The 18,209-nt window shown below is 41.5% G+C and overlaps 1 protein-coding gene across 2 annotated transcripts in view; it reads left to right on the top strand.

Moving 5' to 3' along the window:
* Positions 1-18,209, top strand: part of nbeal2 (neurobeachin-like 2) — a 117,542-nt gene that overhangs the window by 7,396 nt on the left and 91,937 nt on the right. For both annotated transcript variants that reach the window (XM_083761138.1, XM_083761137.1), the window contains exons 2-3: positions 12,421-12,509; positions 17,694-17,858. In XM_083761138.1, the coding sequence (XP_083617264.1) occupies positions 12,421-12,509; positions 17,694-17,858 (254 nt within the window). The remainder of the gene's footprint in view (positions 1-12,420; positions 12,510-17,693; positions 17,859-18,209) is intronic.

Genomic DNA, 18,209 nt, shown 5'->3' with positions numbered 1-18,209 from the left:
TTTCTTGGCAATTTGTAGTTCACTGTGACACGTGAGTAAGATCCTAGGCTGAGTTATGGTTGACCTTTGAGAAGATTGAATGCAGTAGGAGGGTAATGGAGATAATGCACTGCTTACTTGTAGACTAAACTCTGATCTTCATCATCAATATCTCTGCCAGAGCTTACTCTGTGCCAGCTAGGCACCACTTTAATCATCCAGTTAAACAGTTCTGCGTTTATTATACTATATCAATTGGTTGTAATTTAAATTAATTATTATAAAATGTTACTTTACATTGTTTGGGTACATGTTTTTTGGCCAGTTCTCTTTTTGGAACATTAAAGCACAACGTGCTGTGGCATGTCATAGATAAAGGAGCTTTTGCTTCCTTCGATTGTGCAAGAAAATCACACACCCATCGCAAGAGTTTGAGATCAGCCTTGATTCAAAACTAATGAGGAAACATCTTCTGGCCATTGAAATGAAGATATAGGAAATATTCAAAGTATTGTGACAAAAAGGTATCGCACCCGTTTAATTGGTAAATGTTTAAAATAAATCAGAGTAACCTAACAAAAATTGACAACTAACTATGACATTGACACAGTATATCTTCTCATTATTGTACAAGATGTTAGTGACTTGTGTGAGTCACTGAAATCGTAATGTTATTAGCAGTTTAATCACTAGATAATTGATTGATGCCCTGTTCATTAGTATACCGGTAGTTTCATTCCTAGAATTGTTTTGATTACTTTGCCATGATAGAATTGATTAGAATAACATTTGGTTTTAAGATGTGTATAATGATTTAGATTCCTAAATTCACAATATTTCCATTATAAAACAGCACAGAATCACATAAAAATAATATATAGGACAGGTCTACTCTGTATATTCAGTAATTGGAAATTACAATTATAATTACCAAATGTATTCAGATTACAATAATCAGGTTTCTTTTATTTGAGATTACTAATACTAATATTTGAACAGCACATTACAGTACAGTACAGTACCTATATTGAGTATTTAGAGATTTATTTCATCATGCAGTTCAGTTGAGCAGGACGTGCAGATAACTTTGTTTAGGTGGGGTTACAGCAGCTGGGTCAAAGCTGCATATCTCAAATCTGCAATGTTCCTTTTCATTCATTGTAAAAATAAAGTTAAGACAAGTTGGGACACATAAGAGAATCTGAGATGATCACAGGAGAGGAGGAGAGAGAGAGAGAGACAGGCAGACAAAGAATAAGGGTTGAGTTTAGTGAAAGAGAACACAATTTAACTTCACTTGTCAGATCCTGTCTGAAATCTCCCAACATGCACTGCTGGTGTTGGACCTGGTCCTGTACCTGTTTGTTAGTTTGTCCAGTTTCCCAAGGAGCTTACTGCGGTGTCAATTATGGAAACCACTTCCTGTTGTCAGTCCTTTCAATTAATTTGAGGCAACCAGACAACAATCTAAAAAGGGTCATATTAGGCTAAGTAGGCGCCTAGCCTAGTCCTAGAAGATCTCACTCCACACAGTTAAAGGGGCATTCCATTCATTTTCAACATTTTACTATGTCATTAATATACCTTAGAGCTGTTCTGTGGAAATAATAAAAAACCTCTCCCCATTCTGTTTCCTAGAACTGGAGGTCTGAAAAAAATCATTAACATGGTGAATCACATCTTGATGACGCGAAAATGACTGGGACGATTTTTTTGTCCCAGTCCAGCCCTGATGTTTGCTGACCAACCAGTAAGACGCCCTGAGGTCACGCTGAAATGTTGAGAAGTTATAACTATTAATCTGGTGTCGTGAGGTCAGATGTAGAGTTGCTGGCCGGCTCCATATATTCAGATGATGTATGTCAAACCATGTAGGGTTGTATGGTTTGATGAGGTCAGTGTCGTGATCTTCATATATGGAGATCCAGGTGATGATAGTCAGCTCCACAAATGGAGATCCATGTATTGTACGAACTTGGTTCATTTGCAAGTGTGACTCGCATCGCGGCAACCACACTGGTTATCATGAGACTGTCACGATATGATATGGCCATATATTGACGGTCCCATATATGGGCTTAATATTGATGACATCAGGGATCTCCATATATGGACATTCCCAGCCCTAATACTGGGAATGTCCATACTAATGTTATGACCAATATGGATTTATATTTTTATTTTATTTTTTATTGTGGCTTTCGCCTTTTATTTTTTATTTTTTTTATGGAGGGACAGACAGTAGGCTGACAGGAAATGGGGAGAGAGAGATGGGGGAGTGACATGCAGTAAAGGCTGTCGGGATCGGGAGTTGAACCCGCGGCACACTGCCAGACTGTATTACCAGCCAAGGTGCCTGGACCGCTGAGCCACGGCCCAGGCCCAATATGGAAAATGTACGTTTTCAGGCCTGAAACTACAGAGCTTCTTAATACGGCACAGTTGAGAAGCACAGTTGTTGGACTGACAACCATATATGGAGAGATGAGCCATTGATCATTTGTTTGAATCAGCTGTGTGGTGGGAGATCTTGTAGGGAAGTAGGCAGACTTAATATGACTTAAGGGCAGTCCATACTGTCTCCGACCACCAAACTTTTCGTCGGAAAGATCAGACTTAAATTTTTTCTCCGAAGTAGAGTTCGGAGAGTCACAACATCTGGGAGTGCAGCTTTCAGAACAAAAATTCGGAGGAATGCGTTTCAGAAGTTGCGAGTGACGTCATGTTGTAGTTGTACCGGAGCTTTCCGACGAAAAGTCCGGTGGTCGGAGACAGTATGGACTGCCCTTAATAATACTTTCTGTTTTCTGTCAGGTTGTGTTCTTACGTTATTATTGACTGACACAGATCACTCAAATTAATTGAGTGACTAACAACAGGAAGTGATTCATGCAAGGCCTCATGGGATTCTGGGACACTGGAAATGGGAACTCGTGGACGGGGTCCAATGTATGGCAGCTGTAGTGTTGGTCTCTCCCAACACCAGGCTAATTTCATTAGTGGTGGGTTCAATTAATCCATATGTCAATAATCGTATCGCATTCCTTGCCGAGAAATAATCGTATCATATCGTACCATATCGATACGGCATTTATTTCTCCCTTGCTTTTAGTTGTAAGTTATTTTTCAAATTGATTTGGAAACGTTACAATTTCTGACAATGTATTTGTCAGAAATTGTGGTCTGTATCACGATGCGATATATCAATAATATATATTGTATCGTGGCCTCTGTATCGTGATACATATCTATCGTGAGGTTGCAGGCAATACCCATCACTACTGCATAGGGATTGAAGGTGTGCCAGTTGGTGCAGTGCTTGAGTGAAGTGAACTGTGAAACCCTACTCTGAGTCTACACTCAGCCTGCCCTGCCATAGCACATGGTGTGTAATGACATGGCATTGTTAATGTAATGTTATGATTATTGGCCCACTGATTAGCTGGAAAGAAAGCTTCATGGTCTGACAGAGTCAGTGTGTCAGCAGGCTGTGTGACGTGAACACAGTTGAACAGATTCGTATTGCTGTTGTGATGCAACAACACGTCACAACTGAGCTTATAGATCAGCTATTCTTGGCAAAGAGATTTGTTGTACAGTTTGTCCAAGTGGGGTCCACCGTCCACTCCAGGGACCCTCATGGTTGTCATACTAGATCTGGTCCCTCTTCACGTGAAACTATCAATAAAGGCAAGAAAAGCAAATTATAATAATACATAATACATAAATGAATGGTTAAATGGTTAAACCGTGAGGAAGTTACCCAGCGACTGTGACTTTTGGAATGAGCACTCGCCACTGATGGCAGTTTCAGCGTCCATTGTCTAGGAGAGAGGAAGTTAAACGAACCGCAGAGAAACGTTTAACCTTGAAGTCATAATGCTAGGCTTCTGCTCGTGGAGTCGGGTGGAAGTGAGAGTGGGGAAAAACGAAAACTCCCATAGACAGAACAATAGCAGACACAGTAGCCTTAATTATTGGGTGACATTTACTTCTAGTGGCTGTGTTAATGGAACAAATAACAGCCTGCATTGTGGTACAGATGGACCACAGTGACAAGTGACAACCCCCGCTGTCACTCTGGAACACGGCTGTGAAATCAGTAAATCACATCCTGTAAAAAAGGGTAAACAGAGATCAGGGCTGTGTTAACTGTAACTGGTCACTGGTGCTACCGTGCCCTCTGCCCTGGCATATTGTTGTCAGTCTCTTGAGCCGTTGTTCCATTATTGACTGAATACTAGGCATGTAACAATTCACTCAACTCACGATACGATTCGTATCACGATATGATTTTTCACTATATTAAAAAATATATATATTTTAAAGAAAAATGTCCGTTTTCTTCCCCCCTGAGATTTTTTATTTACTACATTGCAAAATAAGTAGCATTGCTTTTGACAGTGCAGAAACATAATTGCCTTCCGATCAACGACCATCATCACCTGGGCACAGTCACAGACACACACAGCTCCCCTCTACAGTGCTCTACTACTGAAAGTGACTATCATTTATCTCCAAAAGCACTTAAATATGATGGAATATGATTAAAGCTCACATTTCACATAACACTAGCCCCCCCTAATTATTTTTTTCTTTCAATGAATCGATTCGAATCGATTCATATCGTCAGGATTAATATAGTTATTTATAAGATATATCGTTACATGCCTACTGAATACGATACATCAAGCATTCAAAAGTAGCAGTTATGCGCCAGCCAAGAGCGTCAAAGACAAAACTCCACGGCTGTTCATGGCGTGGAAAAACATGTATTAAAAAAAGAAGATTTAATGTTTTATTTTGATACTGTGTAATAGTGCAGTAAAAGTCCAAGTCCAGACATGAATGTGCATGTGTTAACTTGTAATTATAAAATACCTTTTTATTTAGAGGCATCCTATAGAAGTGAATGTATAGTGTGTATACTAGCTGTGTGTATACTAGCTGTGGTGCCGTGGGCACACTGGTGTGTCAGTCCAGTTGTGAGTGACAACCACACAATGCAATATATACAAATATATTAAAATCGGTGGTCTATTCATTCTTTTTTTTTAAATTCATATCAGCACTTTGAGCTCACCCATTTCCCAATACAGAGACTAATTCTATATTCTCCCCCTATACAGTAGATTGGCAGATGCAAGCTCTTCCAAACATTACCTGTCAGCAGATGGGAGGCTAGATGAAAGGGAAATTATGGAAAGGTTTCATACGAGAACAAATTATGTTTCAGCGACTGACAACATGGTGTCTGATGAGTCACTGTCAGGACTGTCAGGAGCAGCAAATTGGCCTAAAGGGAGGCTTTATATTATTATAACAATTGCTCCACTATGGTTTCAGCTAGATTTGTGAATTTGTGCTGCCTGCTACTACCTGCCCCGCACCAGTAGGCCTATGCATGGTCTGCAGTGCAGGGAGACGTTGTCAAATGCAGCTCCATTGTATCCTGGTAGGCAAATTAGCCATCTCATCATCGTATGTATTATTGATGGACTTCAAACTCTGATGAATAAGATGTATAGTGGTGGAGCAGCTGGTTTCAGAACCAGCTGCTGTATACAGTAGAGACTATTTTGCAAAGATATGAATATAGGTGCCGTGACATTTGAGGAACAAAAATGTCCTCAAACTGGGGTCCTCTTTATCCATATTTCAAATATTGGCTATTAAAAAAATAGCAGATACACAAGCTCACGCTGCGAGCTTTGACTTTGACCATTTTCAAGAAAATCTTGAATGTGTTTGAATATTTTAGATTCATTTAGCATTTTCTTTAGACCAATATTCTCCTCTGGGGATCCCTGGTACAACACATTTTCAGATAAAAATATCAATTTGGGGGTCCTTGACATGACAATGTTTGGGAACCACTGTGTAGAATAATTAATATGGAACCATAACACTGCCTACCATGAAGAGCCCTGCGATAGCAACCCCCCCCCCCCCCCCCCCTCATCTAGCTCCCTATCTCTCCTGTTTACTAACAGAAAGGCAGACGAGGAAGCTCAAAGTGCTCTTTGTTGTGAGTGGCGCAGGAAGCTGAAGCGCGACAGAATGTGGGGGGGGGGGGGTGGAGGTGCTGCTGTGTTCCAGTGGATCCAATGTAGTTATTTATTTGTCACACTATAGCTTACTTAATAATATTTTTTCATTTGTTCAGTGCTTATAAAACCCACACACTCTTGAGTCTTTACGATGAAGACCATTCATTTACGAAAAATGAAGTGAAGGGCGCTAATATATTAAAGTCTAACTCGTGTTGATTAGGTGATATAAAACAAACGGTGCCAACACAAACGCCATTAACAATAAAGAGACAATATGACGTAATGAGGCACATTATGACGTAAACTTTCCCTTCATTGTCAATGGCATTTACAAAACAAACATTGAACTAAAGACAAACATTAAACCTGTGTATAGGAAAGGATAGCGCCCCTCAAAAAGTGGAAATATGGAGATGCGAGGATCCTGCCCGACAGCACCAAAGGGAGAACGACAGAACGTCAACATGAATGGGCTTTGATAGGCATGGTGTGACTGAATAATGCTTACTTCCTTTATTAGATGATTTCTATTCTAAGCCTTTATTTGGCATTGTAAAGGAAAGATGGAGACATGTAGCACAGGTCATAAACTGGTAATTATTATGACATGCCCAAAATAGGGACACAGTTAAAGTGGTTAATTATGCCAAGAAGTAGTTCCTGGAAAGGTGTTGGTCAACTGTCATTTCATACAAGAGGAGTTTGGGAGATTTTCTCATCCATTATTTGTTAAGGGAACTGGTGTAATACAATACTATGCCAGGTGTCTGAACCAAATACAATAGACACTATTATAGGTGTTTCCCTTAGTTGTACTTAAAAAGTTATCCATTTAACTTTGCTTCCTATAACTATATTATAAAACCTGATCGGAGAACCTTAGTTTCTGATGTAGCCTGCCTTAGCATGACCTCCCCAAACACGACTGTACACTAGGGGAGGGGCACACAATAAAGTTCTTCAAAAATATAAAGCAACTAGAAAAAGTGCCCTTCCGGGCACAGGTCTCCACCAGGTTATCCACAGATCCGTGCAGTTAGAGGTAAAAACACTTTTCGGCCAGTTATAGCGCCACCTTGAGGCTGAGTTGAAATTGTTCATGTGACATTTCGTCCTCGGCCTAGTGGGAATGTGGGTGCACAATTTCACGGAAATCACGCGATGTGTTCATGATTTGCAGCATTTTGTTTGAAACTGAGCACTCCTGTGAACTTTGGAAGCCAATCTTAACCAATCAGGATGGAGTCTGATAAATCTGAAAGACCCGTTTCGTTGAATGGCTCTAGAGAGACTGTGTACCAATTTGCGTGATGTTTGGACAAAATCTGTAGGTGTACTGTGCAAAAACTTGTTTTGCACAAAGCGGCCTCCTGGTGGCGCTATAACAGGCCGTTCTGGAAAGTTTGGGGCAGAGGTTCATGGTTGGCATCCAGGGAGTGTGTGTGCAAAATATGGCATGGAAAAACTTGTTTTGCACAAAGCGGCCTCCTGGTGGCGCTATAACAGGCCGTTCTGGAAAGTGTGGGGCAGAGGTTCATGGTTGGCATCCAGGGAGTGTGTGTGCAAAATATGGCATCGACCGGGTTAACGGTGGCCGAGATTAGCTGTTCACGGACACACGGACACACACACAAACGGACGGACACACAAACGGACGGACACGCGGACGGACGGAGTGCAAAACATACTCTCCCCACATGCCTTCGGCCTGGTGGAGACAATTAAGCAGGGCTGCCAGTATAAACTAAATAATTAATGACTAGTGAAAGTTTTCAGGTTGAAGATTTTGTTAAGCACACAAGAAAGCGTGGAATTGTTTAGTTTTGGTTCCTCAAACTTGTAGCAGCAATTACCGTAATTTCCGGACTATAAAGCGCACCTGAATATAAGCCGCACCAGCTAAATTTAGGGGAAAAAACAAATGTGTACAAGCCGCACTGGCTTGTACACATTATGGAACAACATATTTTGAGATGGGGGTCAAAGGCCAAATACATATAATTTTTGGGGTCCTTGACATGAAATATTGAGAACCTGCACTGACATAGAAACATGGGGTTTTTCAGAAATCTGTCAGGATTTAGAAGACTTTTTGTAGAATCGTTCCCAGGTCAAAATGGGTTAATATAGGCCGCAGGGTTCAAAGCATGGGAAATAAGTAGCGGCTTATAGTCTGGAAATTACGGTACACAATATCAGTGTGATAGCAACAATACTATATGTGCCGGAAGTGCTTCAAAATAGGAGCTCTGGGTGGCCGGGGTTGTCTCAGCGCTTTTACTCTGAAAGCCATGACCCGGTAACAATCTACTAAAAAAAGTTGACTTTACATTGCTAGTTTACATTGCGATAATTTTAATTCATACGATATATGATCCAAAAAGCGTTTATATTTTGCGTATTGATCCCTTCATAACCACGGAGAGCGCCCTGGATTAGGAGATACGAGTCATTCTTTCTGCCGCGCTAACATGTAAGTCAACGGCAAGCTAATATGAGCCCAGAGCGTACGGCAGCCGAAAGGCGAACGAGCCAAAAAGAAATAGGAAAATTCTGAATATTCTTATGTCGCCCCGTATCATTGAGGATGCGCTATAGGACGTCCAGCGACGTCTAAGGCTCAGCTCGTTTTTAATCCTTAAGACGTCTAGGGACGAACTACGTGCAGAAACAGTTTTAAGAAGGAAAAATGTATGCATCGACATAACACGTTGAGGTGCTTTTGGAGGGGCTTTGTGCATGGTTCCTGGTTCTAAATATTCATCATCTGTGTATGTGAGCAGTATGTCATCTCATCTGATGTCTACTTTGAAATTGTTCTCACACAGTTTTTCAGGCTTCAGGCTTTCATAATGCTTTTGCAGAGGGACACTAGTAAAGTGTGCTACATGACATTTATTTATTAATGTGCGTTTAGACCTTGAACTCTGGCAGACTGAATATTAAAGTGATGCTCTCACGCAGCATGTTGTCTCTAACAACACTCTGGCTATGTGTCATCAAAACCCCTCTGTGATTGTGCTTAACCGCAGTACATTGATGATAGTAGATTCAGTTGTTTACAGAAAGTATTGTTTGCAGATGATAATGAAATAGAAGGGGTGTTGCAAATATTTCCCCATCTCCCTGTTTCTCCTACAGTAGTTAAGCCATCATTTCATGCCTGACTTGTCCAGATTCTGCGACTTGAAGCAATAGGTTGTTTGGCAATTTCCCCTTTTCACAATCCATGGGAAGGCTTTTTATGTACATCTATGTATATGATAACAATCATAATTAGCTCAATAAGCATCTGTGTAAAAAATGGCAGTGGCTAAGGAACCTAACAATTAATTGACAAAGAAACGCTGTATTGAGCGTGTATTGAAATAATTGAACCTCATTCAAATGCATGGTTCATGTACGTATCTCCAGCTGAACAGGACTTTATTTATTTAATTAGTTGTGTGATAGACATATAGAAAGGGTAAACAAGGCATTGCATTCCACGTCGTGGTTGTGTGCGTGTGTGTGTGTGTGTGTGTGTGTGTGTGTGTGTGTGTGTGTGTGTGCGTGTGTGTGTGCACGTGAGAGGGGGGTGCTGTAGGGTCTTTCCTGCCAGCTTCGTCAACTAACAGCTATCACTTGAGAACCAAAATAGAAAGGGGTGTTGAGGAGTTTGTGCACTGAGGAAATGGGCTGAAGTGACTTGGCATTTCCTGGTCTCTCACTTGACACTGGGACACATCGTGCAAGAAGACAGTGAAGACGCTCATGTGCTGCTGAATGAGGCATGGTGTCTGTCTGTGTGCAGGCTACACTCCTCTGAGACTGGGTTCCCTCTAACCCACCTCCCTACAGCATCATGCAATGAGACGGGGACTTGCAATGCTTCCTAATGAACGCCAGTTGGTAATGTACATTTATATAACTGATGCAAATAAATAATCAAAAAATAATGATCAGTGCAATTTAACTGAAACAACTTAAGCTTGCATCAGTGGTTATCAACCATTTTTTTATTATTTCAAGCAACCAAATGAAACCTTAAGGGTCCATTACTCTCAGAGTTACAGATATGTTAAAGGGATCATTTGGAACCCCCTCAAGGAACCCTGTCCTGAGCCTCAGCCTGGGACTGGGTCCCTTCCTGGACGAAGACCCATAAGGGTCGAAAACGTTGTATCCTTATTCTAATACATTTTGGGAGCTCAAGAGTGGTGTGCGGACTTCCTACCTTTTTCATATGTACGTATTGTTGTTCAGCACCTGACCTGTCGAATTTTTCGAGATGTGCATGCGTTCCCTCTGGATTCTATATCCCTGCCTTGACCCCACTTTGGGAACCACTGGCTTAAGCCCAACACACACCGGGTGCGCAGCGACGCGGCACAGGCGTTGCCGCGCGTCCACGCCTGGAAAATAAAACAGTGGCGTATTGGAGCGTCAGGCGAGTCGTGAACGCGCGTCGGACGCCGCCGGTGTGGGATAGGTTCATTGAAAATAACGGAGGCGGCTGTTTTGACGCGCGGCGTTCGCAGACGGTGTGTGTAGGGCTTGAGATTGATTTATTCACCTTCCGTGACACTTCTGTAGAAGAGCTTCACGTGCTCGCACATGAGTTGTGATGGCACTGGTTTAAAGGGCACCTCAGCCACCTCTCCATCTCACCACCACGCTGTATATTCACAGAGCTGTCGGTGTCGGAAACCTATTTCCTTCATAGGGCTGTGTGGGAGGATGCTTCAAATATACATTGCTCAATAATTGGCACAGTTTATGGGAAGTGACAAAATGACCATGTGTTATATCATGTGTTGTTTATGTTATTTGCGTGTTGTGAGTAAGACCTTCTGTCTGCTGATAATGGCAAACGCTCACGTTCTCCTCCCAGTGCTGAGTGCTCGGAGAAAAGCAGCAGTCACACCACCACGTGGAGTGCAGCAGGAGTACTTTCAAAAACCAAAGCTGAAAGATTTCAGTTTGCTTTTCACCCGGCTCATATCGTTTCTTTCTGTTTCTTATCGGACGCTGCCACTGCAACATCTGTAGTACACTTTAATTTCCCTGTGTGTTGCCAGAATATTGCGTGAGTGTGTTAGGGTGATAGTTTAACATCAAGTCGTGACACCGGGTTTCACCTTTTCAGTTTTGGAGCGGTGCCTAACTGCTCCAATGACTGGCCGCGTGTGTATGTCTGTATTTTATGTAAGTAACAGCTGCAATAAAGCTGGGTGACCTAAAGTGGCACTGTTGAGTTTTGAGCAGCCATGCTATTCACAGTTTCACACTGAGCACTATAACTTAAACTAACTGCAGCCAGCAAGCGGCGGTGTTTTTTCATAAATAAAGAAATTCGATATCTGAAGTGCCGAATCTGCTTCACAAGAAACCTATGGACTGTACAGTATGGCTACAAGCTCAAAGCCCATGCAATGTGGTATGAGCTTTTGATTGATTACTTTATTAACAGTTTGCAAAAGGTGCAGAGGTACAGTTAAACAATAATGGTCAAAGGATGACAAAAAAAAGCAGCTTGGACTCCTCATGCATAGAAGGGTGCATGAGGTCAGAGATTGAAGACACTTTTAGTTTAAAAGTTGACCTGTCCTGCTCATGTTTTCTCTGCATCGCTATCACCCGCAGGTTGGTGTGATGCTATGATGACCTTTGACCTTTGTGCTGCTATAGGAGGGGAGAACAAGCAGCAGGATATCATGTTGCACTGCTGAAGCATCACATACAGTAGATGCTGTGATAATGTACATCAATGGTTTTCAGCCCTTTTCATATCACGGTCCATATTATCTGTTCAGCATTTGAGCCACGGACCACCCTTTGGTGAGATTCAGCCTCTCAGACCCAAAAACTGAAGAACTTTGTTATCGTCGGATAAGATTTTGTCCACAATTTTATGCTTTATTGATGTGGTACCATAGGAGAGACAACAAAAAAAGAGTTAAAAGTCCAAGAGTCCACATCCTGTGAATGTTCATCACCTCTAATTGAAACAGTGACACTTTTCTGAAAAATGTATGTTGCCATATCAGTGCTCAAACTTTTTGAAGTCAAGGACCACCCAAAAGTGTGTGTGTGTGTGTGTGTGTGTGTGTGTGTGTGTGTGTGTGTGTGTGTGACCTTGTCGCAACATCCTGTTTCAGAAACGGGCCCTGCGTTTTGACATTTAATGCCACCACTGTGCTGTTGAACACAGTGGCTCAGGGACAGACTTTGTAAAATAATAAGAACATGCGCGCACGCACTCACTCACACGCACACGCACACACACACAGGCCAGTTGTATACATCGGCCTGCCGTGCACATTCCTCCCATGGTGCACACGACTGGAAGGAAGCATGCGATCACCTTTAACTGTCTGCCCCCTCACCCCCCCCCCCTCCATTACAGAAAGATGTGGGCTACCTGCAGCAGTGGCTGGAGGCGTTCGTGGCGTCCTTTGAGAAGCTCATTGACGTGCAGTCGCTGGAGCCTCGCAGGTGAGCGGCGTCTTGAACATGTATTTATTTTTTACACACTTTGCCCCAAGGCTCACCGGTGTCAGGTGACATTTGACCTTTAACCACTTAAGCCCTGGCTGGTGCCCTGCTGCCTTATAGACACATTCAGAAACACTAACATTACAAAGATGCTCCAGAACATCGGGATGAACCTGTGTAGTTTATGGCTGCTCCTCCAACAGTAGGGATGAACCTGTGTAGTTTATGGCTGCTCCAACAGTAGGGATGAACCTGTGTAGTTTATGGCTGCTCCTGCAACAGTAGGGATGAACCTGTGTAGTTTATGGCTGCTCCAACAGTAGGGATGAACCTGTGTAGTTTATGGCTGCTCCAACAGTAGGGATGAACCTGTGTAGTTTATGGCTGCTCCTCCAACAGTAGGGATGAACCTGTGTAGTTTATGGCTGCTCCTCCAACAGTAGGGATGAACCTGTGTAGTTTATGGCTGCTCCAACAGTAGGGATGAACCTGTGTAGTTTATGGCTGCTCCAACAGTAGGGATGAACCTGTGTAGTTTATGGCTGCTCCAACAGTAGGGATGAACCTGTGTAGTTTATGGCTACTCCAACAGTAGGGATGAACCTGTGTAGTTTATGGCTGTTCCAACAGTAGGGGAGAACCTGTGTAGTTTATGGCTGCTCCAACAGTAGTGGCAACATTAAAAAATAAAACGGAATGTCAAAATATCCACCGCGGTGGCTGAGACCAGAGCAATAGAGTAATGGTTGAGACGAAGCAGTGAAAGGTCCTGAAAGATACATAACATCAGTCTTACCCAATCTTTCTGTTTTATGAACACAAAGCTGCTGTACTTTATACCTCATACTAAGCATTTAAAGTATGAGGTATAAAGTACAGCAGCCTTGTAATCTTTGTTAGTGTTAGTAAAAATCAGGTAAAAGAGTAACATTTGAGGCAGACTAATCAGTCACTCTACCATTCACTGTAGTAGAAGGAAATACGTAAGCTGCGACCATGTGACCCGTTTCTGAATTCGTCTATAGGCAGTGTTCATTTCGTCGACTAATACTATGACGAAAAATGACTACCTTTTAACACTGACGAAAACTAAATGGAAACAAAGTTAAAACTAGAAAGAGGCAATTCTGGGAAATTGCAAAGTGTGGTTGCCCACATCGCACCCGTCGAAAATGGAATCGCTTTTGTCTCTGCGTTGATGAAACCACCCTCGACATGTGATTCAAATTTGGGATGGATCGGACATTCCGTGCGTGAATTGTGGCGTGTTTTGTAAAGTAGGCCCCTCCCACTAACTTCGGAAGACGATTACGGCCGAACGATACAGAAGATCTAAATTCTGACTGTGCTGTTTTAATCGGATAGGTCCGGAGATCATGTGTACCGATTTGTGTGAAATTTGGACAGAATCTGTAGGAGGAGGAGCAAAAAGTGTCAAAATGGCGGGAAATCTATCTAGACGCAAATGGGCGGGGCCTATATGGGGAGATGCGTCATGACCCAAGGAATCCAGGGAAAAAATATTTTTGATTTTACGACCTACGGTTCAAGAGTTATACCCCAAAATGTAAAGTTGGCTGTTATAGCACCACCATGAGGCCGACCGATATAGTTCTAAGGTAATTAATTTTAGTAATTATTATGAATCTCTCCTCCAATTCTTGTAAGTATAGCCCTTACGGTCTCAGAGGAAAAAATATTTGAAAGTGAGTTTTTGCATTTCCCCATTCATGTCTATGTGGAAATTTAATGCACTAATTAATTCATATCAATTAAACTATCCAACAAATGTCTTATCCCAATACACGCACACGATTCCCGATGTAGCCCGTCGTTTTGACATATGGCTCGAGTGCGTGCGACAAAAACTGTGGGAGGTATAACGGGACAAAATAAAGTTTATCTATAATAAGAACATAAAGAACTAGAAAGCAGTTCCTGTAGAAACTGCGTGGGCTCGCGTAAAATGCTTTGTATAAAGTTATTGCCGTGTCAAGTTTGAAACTCGGGGACCGGAGTAATGGTGTTACCATTGGTGTTCTAAATCTATAATCAAAATTTCGGGACTGTAGCATATTGTAAACAAAAGTAGAAAATGCATTAAAGCAAAAAAGTTAAAGTTAAAAAAAAGTATGAAAATTTGTAAAAACTATAGTTTAAGCATAATAAAGTATGTGGAAGTTGTAGAAGTGTTTTTAAAAGTTTTTCTTTAAATGTAAAAAAAAAAAGAAAAAAAGGAAAAAAAGAAAATGAAGTTTTTTCTTTTTAAGTAAAAAAAAAAAAAAAAAGTTTTTTATTTTTAAGTTTTCATTTTTTTCATTTTTTTTCATTTTTTTTTCATTTTTTTTTCATTTTTTTTCCATTTTTTTTTTTTTTTTTTTTTCTTTTTTTTTTTTATTATTATTTTTTTTTTTTTTAATTTTTTTTTCCATTTTTTTTTTTATTTTTTATTTTTTTTTTTGAAAATATTTTGTTTTATAAACGTGTGTGTGCGTGCGTGCGTGCGCTTGCGCGAGCTGTGTAAAGGCCAGCCAATAGGAAGACGTGTGTGTGCGTGCGTGCGTGCGTGCGTGCGTGCATGCGTGCGTGCGTGCTCTTGCGAGAGCTGTGTAAAGGCCATCCAATTGCACAAATAGCAGACCTACAAGCCCACAAGGTATCGCAGAGCAACTCATTGAGATCTTGTAACTTTAATTTCAGCCCTGTAATTAAGCCCTTATATGTCTCAGCTGTGGAAGTGTAATAGACTGCCAGCACTATGACGGGGAGTGGCGCGCTATGACCTTGAAGATCTGCTATTTTACAATGGTCCTGAATGGGGGGAAACTATGCCCGAACAAATTGCTCTATCGCAAAAAGTAAAAGTCGAATGCAAATAATTTTTTCGCTGTGAGTGGCCTGAGATATTGAGGTACACCATGTGCGATTGTGTTGTTGGTACGATCGAAAATGTGGTTATAAGAGCGAGTTAAGAATTGTCATCGCGATAATTTCCTCATAAGATTTCTACAATGGATGTCAATGAGCAGCTTGACTGTATTTGTGTCACTTAAAAGGCCGTAGTTCACATTCTGTATGTCTCTGTGTTTTGGTGGTCACATTGTGTGAAAGAGGACATGTGTGGCTACAAAATGACCAAAGAACATGCGTGTAAAGTGAATATTTTGGCCGGGACGGCAATTTGTTTGGTAAATTTTCAAGGAAAGATTTTCTGTCTCCCGCACTCTAGTGAAAGAAGCCCCACACTCTAAGTTGGCACTAATTAGGCGAAACGGCCTGCGATTGAACTGCGATTTCGGAAAAAACGTTTAACGTATTCGAATACGGTTTGAACCACGAAAAGGTCCAGAGTCGTGTGAGCTTTCTAAAGTTTAAATCACGTTTCTACGACAAAGTATGCCAGAGTAATGAGGCTGCAAAAGTGAGGTTGATTTAGAGATAAATCCCATACATTGTCAATGGGAGGAAAAAACTATAAATAAAGTTAAATATTTTAAAAAGTATAAACTTTTTCAAAACAACTTTTTCACCAATGAAAGTTCAAAGATAGATGAACATTATAAAGTTTGAATGAAGTTTCAAAGTGAAAGTATGACGGAGTAATAAGAGCTCAAAAAAGTTAACTGCTAAAAATGGGACCTTTTTTCCATCGACTCTCACTATAAAGAATGTAAAAAAAAGTTAAAAAGTTAAAAAGTATAAAAAGTATAAAACTTTGTAAAAATAAAAATACAAGCACACATCACTGCAAAGAGCTGAACAGTTTGAAGTTTGAACTAAATTTCTAGCATAAAGTATGTGGAAGTAGTGAGGTGCCAAAAAAAGTGGCGGAACTTATAAATATAAACTGGCAGTAACAATTGTGTGCTCGCTGAGGCGAGCCCACAAATATAAACTGACAAGAACTATTGTGTGCTCGCTGTGGCGAGCCCACAATAATAAAAGGTCACAAAAACAATAGTATGGTTGCCTTCAGGCAACCACACTAACTAAGCTATGATGACTAAAACTAAATGCAGGTATATTGACAATTTCGTCAACAAATAATAACTAGATTAATATGTTAGGAATGGACTAGTGGAAAACAGATACAGTATAAGGAAAAGACACAAGTCATTTTACACTTGGTTGCATGCTGAAAATAGCAGATCTACAAGCTCACAACGTGTCACCCGTTGTGAGTTTGTAGATCTGCTATTTTCTGCAAGTATATCGGCCATTACGACGGCATCAAGGCCCACGAAAATATTTTTTTAGTCGACTAAATCAACTGTGGATTTAGTCGAGTGTATTTCCGCTATTCGCCGTGCGAATGGCTCCATTCGTACATTGATGTTACAGAGCCATAAGGGTCCATTTGGTTCCTTAACCCATTTTGGGCGAGAACCCCTTTTGGTGTTAGCATTATGTTATGCTTTAGCTATTGAAAGATCTACAAGCTCGTAGCGCGCCACCGAGTGGCGCGCTACGAGCTTGTAGGTCTGCTTTTTCTTTTTATTATCGAAGAGCGACTGACATAGAAACATATATAAGGCTTTAACTTCATCATTGTTTATTGCCAAACCAACTAACGGCCTGTGTAAACACCCCCCCCCCCCCCCCGATCTACAAGCATCGCAAGCTTGTAGATCTGCTGCTTTCAACAGATTTCTAGACATTTTGAAAACTTGAAATGCAACATTCTGCGAGAACTGAGAGAACTTTCTACTTTTGATTCTTAAAGTACATTTCGACGATTACTTTTGTACTTTTACTCTAGTACATTTTGAATTCCGGAATTGTTACTTGCAACGGAGTGGTTCTATACATTGTATATAGTATTGATACGTGTACTTAAGTAAAACATTTGAGTACTTTTTCCCACTCACTGCCCTCCACTCACCTCGTACGCCCTCGTACTCCCTCCAAGCTGGAGGAATGCAGCTCCGAGAGAACTAAAAGACAAGTCATTTTATGCTTGGTTGAGCAAGCCTAAAATCAGTCATTACGACGCCATCAGTGCCTGCCAAAATACATTTCAGTCGACTAAATCAACCGCAGAGTTAGTCGACTAAAATCTTACGATATTTTGTCGACTAAAACTAGACTAACACTAAAACATTTCAGTCGACTAAAATGTGGCTTAAAACTATCAAAATCAACACTCACCTCTACACTCCCCCCTCCTCCTCCTCCTCCCTCCAGGCTGGAGGAATGCAGCGCTGAGGTGCCCCTGCTGCCCAGAGAGGTGCTGGTGTTCCTCAGCACCCAGCTGTGGCACAGCGCCCTGCACCTCTCGGGGAGCGGAGAGCGCGGGGGGAGTGGCCCTCACCCCCTGCTGCTCATCAAGTTCTTCATCATCATCTGCAGGTGAGCTGCTTATACGCCATGCGGTCTCAACGAGACACCCATGGATTAAAGTTCTCAGTCGTCCACGACCGATTCGGAGTCCATTGAAGTCGGCATGTCTTCTATACAAGCATGTCCTGCACCAAAAATAGGCTTACAACACGTCGCAGCGGGTGTAGACAGCTTATTTTCGGTTATTAGTCATTTCCGTCTTCCAGAAAACCCTAATGTTCTCGGATATTTCATAACACCAAAAGGCCTATTCATAGAGTGGTGGTGAGTAAAAACAAAAAAAAGGGCCGGGGAGAGCGGTGGTTTGCTCTTCACCGCGGCTCAGTGGCGTCATGTTGTAGTTCGGTGGTCACCTCACCA

Source organism: Protomyctophum parallelum (genome assembly GCF_964188405.1).
Source record: "Protomyctophum parallelum genome assembly, chromosome: 3".
NCBI lineage: Eukaryota > Metazoa > Chordata > Actinopteri > Myctophiformes > Myctophidae > Protomyctophum > Protomyctophum parallelum.
Note: the sequence above shows the minus strand (reverse complement) of the source record. Positions and strands in the feature narration are given on the sequence as shown.